The 5,861-nt window shown below is 42.3% G+C and overlaps 1 protein-coding gene across 1 annotated transcript; it reads right to left on the bottom strand.

The window, feature by feature from the left end:
- Positions 1-609: 609 nt before the first annotated feature.
- Positions 610-5,556, bottom strand: LOC121379593 (tubulin alpha-1C chain-like). Its single transcript, XM_041508241.1, has 3 exons — positions 5,476-5,556; positions 2,702-2,921; positions 610-1,766 (listed from the first exon to the last, which is right to left on the bottom strand). Exons 1-3 carry the CDS (start codon positions 5,476-5,478, stop codon positions 646-648), a joined length of 1,344 nt encoding a protein of 447 aa, XP_041364175.1. The 5' UTR covers positions 5,479-5,556; the 3' UTR covers positions 610-645.
- Between the last annotated feature and the right edge of the window lie 305 nt (positions 5,557-5,861).

Below are 5,861 nucleotides of genomic sequence, written 5' to 3'. Positions count from 1 at the left end.
TCAGCTAATATACATATTACCTGAGTGAAACAGGTAATATACATATTAGCTGAAAAAATCAGGTAATATACATATTATCTGATTATACAGATTAACTGTAACATATATAGGCCTACTGGGTGTCAATACATATTAGATGTCAGAAAAAAAACCCACGACAGTGAAGCGAGATGTACTTCAGTGGTAAATCAGGAAGTAGCTCAGTTACGGCCTCGGTGATGTAGTGGTTAAACATCGGACATATAGCTGGTCGGTACTGGGTTCGCCTCCAGGTACAGGATCCCATTGACAGTAAGTTTTACGGCGCAATCGATAGGTGAAAGGCCACTACACCGACTTCTCTTTCACTAACCACTATCAACTAACCACTAATCCACTGAGAGACAGCCCAGATTGCTGAGGTGTGTGCCCAGGACAGCGTGTTTGAATTTTAATTGGATGTAAGCACGAAAATAAGTATAAATGCAATGTAGGTTAATGGTAAAGCGAGATGTATAGCTACATAGTAAAGTGTCTGTGTGAAATGCAGAACAATTGCTTCTCAGTGGATCCATTTGGCTATTTATCAAAATGAACAAAGGGAGATCAATCTTTAACATAATGCTGCTGGTTTATTTATTTATTTATTGTTGGTCAACAACTTAATCAGTATTCTGACTCATCGCATTCTTCGATATTGTCCGCACCGACCTCTTGGTAGTCACGTTCAAGACAGGCCAAGTCTTCCCTGGCCTCCGCAAACTCGCCTTCCTCCATGCCCTCGCCCACGTACCAGTGAACGAACGCCCTCTTCTGGTACATGAGATCAAACTTGTGGTCAAGCCGAGCCCAGGCGTCGGCAATTGCCGTGGTGTTGCTCATCATGCACACAGCCCTCTGTGTCTTCGCCATGCCGTCGCCAGGCACCACGGTGACGGGCTGGTTGTTGATGCCCACCTTGAACCCGGTCGGGGACCAGTCGACGAACTGTATGCTGCGCTTCGTCTTGATCCAGCCAATGGCTGCGCTGACGTCCTTGGGCACGACGTCACCCCTGTAGAGCATGCAGCACGCCATGTACTTCCCGCTCCTTGGGTCGCACTTCACCATCTGGTTTCCGGGCTCGAAGCACGCGGCTGTTATCTCTTGCACGGAGTTCTTCTCCATGTAGGACTTTTCGCTGGACATCACGGGCGCGAAGGTCGTCACCGGGAAGTGGATTCGAGGATAGGGGACGAGGTTCGTCTGGAACTCGTTCAGGTCGACGTTGAGGCATCCGGAGAACCTGAGCGAGGCCGTGATGGAGCTGACCGTCTGGCTGATCAGTCTGTTGAGGTTCGTGTACGACGGCCGGCCGATACCCAGCTTCTCCTGGCAGATCCCGTAGATGGCTTCGTTGTCGACGAGGAACGCGCAGTCGCAGTGCTCCAGGGTGTTGTGTGTGGTCAGCACGGAGTTGTACGGCTCCACCACCGACGTGGACATCTCGGGCGCCGGGTACACGGAGAACTCGAGTTTGGATTTCTTCCCGTACTCGACCGTCAGCCGCTCCATGACGAGCGACATGAAGCCGGAGCCGGTGCCGCCGCCGAAGCTGTGGAAGACGATGAAGCCCTGGAGGCCGTCGCACTGCTCCGAGAGTCGGTTGATGCGCTCCAGGACCAGGTCGATGTGCTCCTTACCGATGGTATAGTGGCCCCGGGCGTAGTTGTTGGCGGCGTCCTCGTTGCCAGTTATCAGCTGCTCCGGGTGAAAGAGCTGGCGATATTTGCCAGTTCTTATTTCATCTGCATTAAAATAAAATAAAGATACATGTTAGCCTTCGGTCAAAAATGACATTTGCGGCATCAAATAGACAATAACACCCGCAAATCTATATTAACCCCCCCCCCCCCCTCCATATGGTTATCTCCTAAAAGGTTACCCGTAATAACTGCTATATTAATAAATGCTAGTCTTAGTTACGTCTGAAACATGTAACATTTACCGTACAATCGCCCGCCATGTTACGGTAAATGTTAGCCTTAATTAAGCCCAAAATACATGTCCTGTTACAATAAATGTTAGCCTTGGTTGAGCCTAAAACGTGTAACATTCATCGTATCATATCAACCATGTCACGGTAAAAGTTACACATTTTTATTCATTTCGCTCTTCTAAAACAGTCTACACTAAATACTGGTTGTGTGTTTTTTTATATAGTATTACTAAACCATATCATCAATATCCTTATTATTTAATGTTTAAAAACTAAGATACCCAGATGAAAATTAAAGTAGGCCTATGTGTCTACCTTCGCCTTGAATTGTGTGAATACATTTTATTTGGTGAATCCAGAGGGGAGCATAGTGTTTTCTGGAGCCAAGATAAAGTGTCATACTTAATTTTACGTTAAAAAGTTACAATACTCGTGGGCAGGCGTCTGCACAGGTTGTATAATATGTGTTTATTGTCAAATATATATAATTGGGCTAGGCCATCCAGGTAAAGGTCAGTATTGTAGGCCAAGGTGTGTGTGTGTGTGTGTGTGTGTGTGTGTGTGTTGTTGTTGTTGCTGTTGCTGTTGTTTTTCTTGTAGTAGTTGTTTTACTGTTGTTGTTTTTTGGGGGAGGGTGGGGTTGGTTTGTTTTGTTGTTGTCGTTTTTTCGTTGTTGTTCTTTAGCTCGATAACTGTCCTTGACTGACGTTTCATGAATACCCTAAGTTTCTGAAGTGTTTGTACCTATGACAGTAGGCTCCAAGTCAACGAAGATAGATCTTGGTACATGCTGCCCTGATCCAGTATCTCTGAAAAACGTGTTAAACGAATCGTCTGTTGCTTCGTTATCCTTTGCCTTAAGACACCCATCTGGTTGGATTCCATGCTCCAGACAGAATAACTCCCAACAAGCATTTCCAATCTGGACACCCGCTTGACCAACATGGACACTTATGACCTCTCGCTGTAAAGGAATACTAGCATAACAACGCACAAATTTTCCAAAGTATTGTGAATTAAGATTACACAAATAGGCCTACATATATTGATGCATCATCAGGAGATTTTCAATTTAAAAACAAAATTAAATGCATAACTATCACGTTATTAAATGTAGATTGTATTTTCAAGTACAATGCAGTAGTACAATATTGGATCCATTCAACTGATTGGGGGTTTTTCCTGTTAAGACCAGTGCACCACAACTGGACAAAGACCGTGGTATGTGCTTTTCTGTCTGTGGGAAAGTGCATATAAAAGATCCTTTTCTGCATTAGGAAAATGTAGCGAGTTTCCTCTGATGACTACGTGTCAGAATTATCAAATGTTTGACATCCAATAGCCGATGATTAATTCATCAATGTACTCTAGTCTTATCGTTAAACAAAACAAACTTTAGTACCAAATTGATAAACATTTATTTTTTAGTGTACAGTATTTATATAAAAGGTGTCTGCCGCCCCTCCCCCCTACATGTTATTAATTCTGGAACAGCCCTAACAATTAGAAATAGAATCGCGTATCGCGTATAAAGTGATTCAGATGTCTTCGTCATGTGTGATGCTGACGGGTAGCTACGGGTCTTTGAACTGTGGACTTAAGTATATTATTATTAAGACAATACGAACATGACTTAACAAGTCTCGCAATCACGCTTTGGACACACGCCTCTTTCTACACTTCTAGATGGTTATACGGGGGTTAGAAATTATATATGCCAGTACTGATAAACACATTAAAAATATAATAAACTAACTATGTGTTAGAAACACAAGAAAACTCGGAGCCCATCGAAAATCAATGTAAAAAAAAAGGAATGTTTGTGTAAAACATTTTAAAACTACCGCTGTTTATAGTGTCGAACATATGTTATATGTTTATTGCGATACTTAGTTTAGATTATGCGAGAGACAATTCACTGCCGCGGCGGCACACAAGTTATTGGTCATGGTCATAAGGTTTTACGTGCACATTCAGCACAAGCTGTTGTAGCGCACGCCTGTAATGGCTCCTCCGTCCTGGACAGGAAAAGGGTTGGTGTGTGTGTGTGTGTGGGGGGGGGGGGGGGGGGGGGGATCGCCCGCGCTGGCAAGTGCAAGAGATCACCAGCAGCCCGACAAAGAACTGTAGCGCGCGGGGTAATTTTGGTGCTATTGAATTCGGAATTTCCCATAAGATTAAGTCAAAAAGGAAAGTATTGCGCAATTTCTTGAAGGAATTTTGGCGCATTTTCGAAAGGTTCATCGAAAGATAAAAGGGGAGCTATATGTTATTTTTTAACTTAGTTTGTCGAGAGTAGCTCACATAAGTTATTTATACGGAAACTTTTATATGCACTATCCACAGTACATACCATGTAACAATGTATATGCCAGAAACTGGATGAGACCGGAGTGGGGGTATGAGAGGGCAGACCAAGAAGCTTAAATGAGCGTTGTCCCTAAGGGGCTTTAAGCTATATTCTGGCCACAACCGGGTATTTCTTATAAGTCTCTGACATTACATTCCATCAAAATCTAAATGTATTAAATATAGTTTTTTGATGTATTGTTGTTGTATTATTACCCCCCCCCCCCCCACACACACACACATACAAACACACACATACACACACACACACACATACACAAAAAAGTAAAGTTTATTTTATTTAACGACGCCACTAGAGCACATTGATGTTTTATGTTATCATCGGCTATCAGACGTCAAACATATGGTCATTCTGACACTGTTTTTAAGAGGAAACCCGCTGTTGCCACATAGGCTACTCTTTTACGACAGGCAGCAAGGGATCTTTTATTTGCGCTTCCCACAGGCAGGACAGCACAGACCATGGCCTTTGTTGAACCGGTTTACACCTACCCATTGAGCCTTGCGGAACACTCACTCAGGGTTTGGAGTCGGTATCTGGATTAAAAATCCCATGCCTCGACTGGGATCCGAACCCAGTACCTACCAGCCTGTAGACCGATGGCCTAACCACGACGCCACCGAGGCCGGTCACACACACACACACAGACACACACACAGACACACGCAACCAAACACACACACACACACACACACAGATACACCACACACACACACACACACACACACACCCTCATATGTGTATACTACTAGTAACTCGAATAACTGTTTCTGTTTTCAACTGGCTCAAGACAGGGTGTTGGAGGAGATCCTCTGAACCCCCTTGGATCCGCCGTTATCACAGTCCAGTGTGTAATACGTTTAGACAATATTTGAGAAATGATTCAGCACATTTTAATTACGGTTATTAGTATAATTTGGCGTCGGACATAATTATGGGCTACTCTTTTTGATTAGCAGTAAGGAACCTTTTATATACACCATCATATCATAATGTGGTGTATTAAAATCAGTTATTGAAATCAGTTACTGAAAATATAGCTTAACGAATTTATTTTATTTTTAAAACTTTTTTTTATTATTTCAGTTAAAAACGAATAATAATAATTATATATATATATATATATATATATATATACAATACTTACCATTTTGTATATCGTCGTATGACTGGAATATTTTAAACTATAAAAATTTAGCTCACTCAAAAACTTAAGGTGTCTTGATGTGAGAACCGCTACGCTTAAATGTAGTACAATATATATTATCAGCTGAGGTTATATTGTAATAATCAGGTCACGGAAGCAAAGTGCACGCTGATAGGTTAATATTAGATGCGGTACTATACTACCACACCTGTGATTCATCAATAATTCTCGACATGTCTTAGCAAGTGTCCATGAATAAACAGTGACAGCTAACTAGTATAAACTGACAAATATCTTAAAATAGATAGTTTGTTTTGTTTAACGACACCACTAGAGCACAATGACATATTAATTATCGGCTATTGGATGTCAAACATTTGGTATTT

Source organism: Gigantopelta aegis, chromosome 8, assembly GCF_016097555.1.
Source record: "Gigantopelta aegis isolate Gae_Host chromosome 8, Gae_host_genome, whole genome shotgun sequence".
NCBI classification, from domain to species: domain Eukaryota; kingdom Metazoa; phylum Mollusca; class Gastropoda; order Neomphalida; family Peltospiridae; genus Gigantopelta; species Gigantopelta aegis.
Note: the sequence above shows the minus strand (reverse complement) of the source record. Positions and strands in the feature narration are given on the sequence as shown.

What these genes read in the sequence shown, in the direction of transcription:
- LOC121379593 (XM_041508241.1), bottom strand. An exon ending in CTTGGAGCCTACTGTCATAG is followed by an intron (nt 1,767 to 2,701) that starts GTACAAACACTT and finishes ATTTTAATGCAG; the next exon opens with ATGAAATAAGAACTGGCAAA.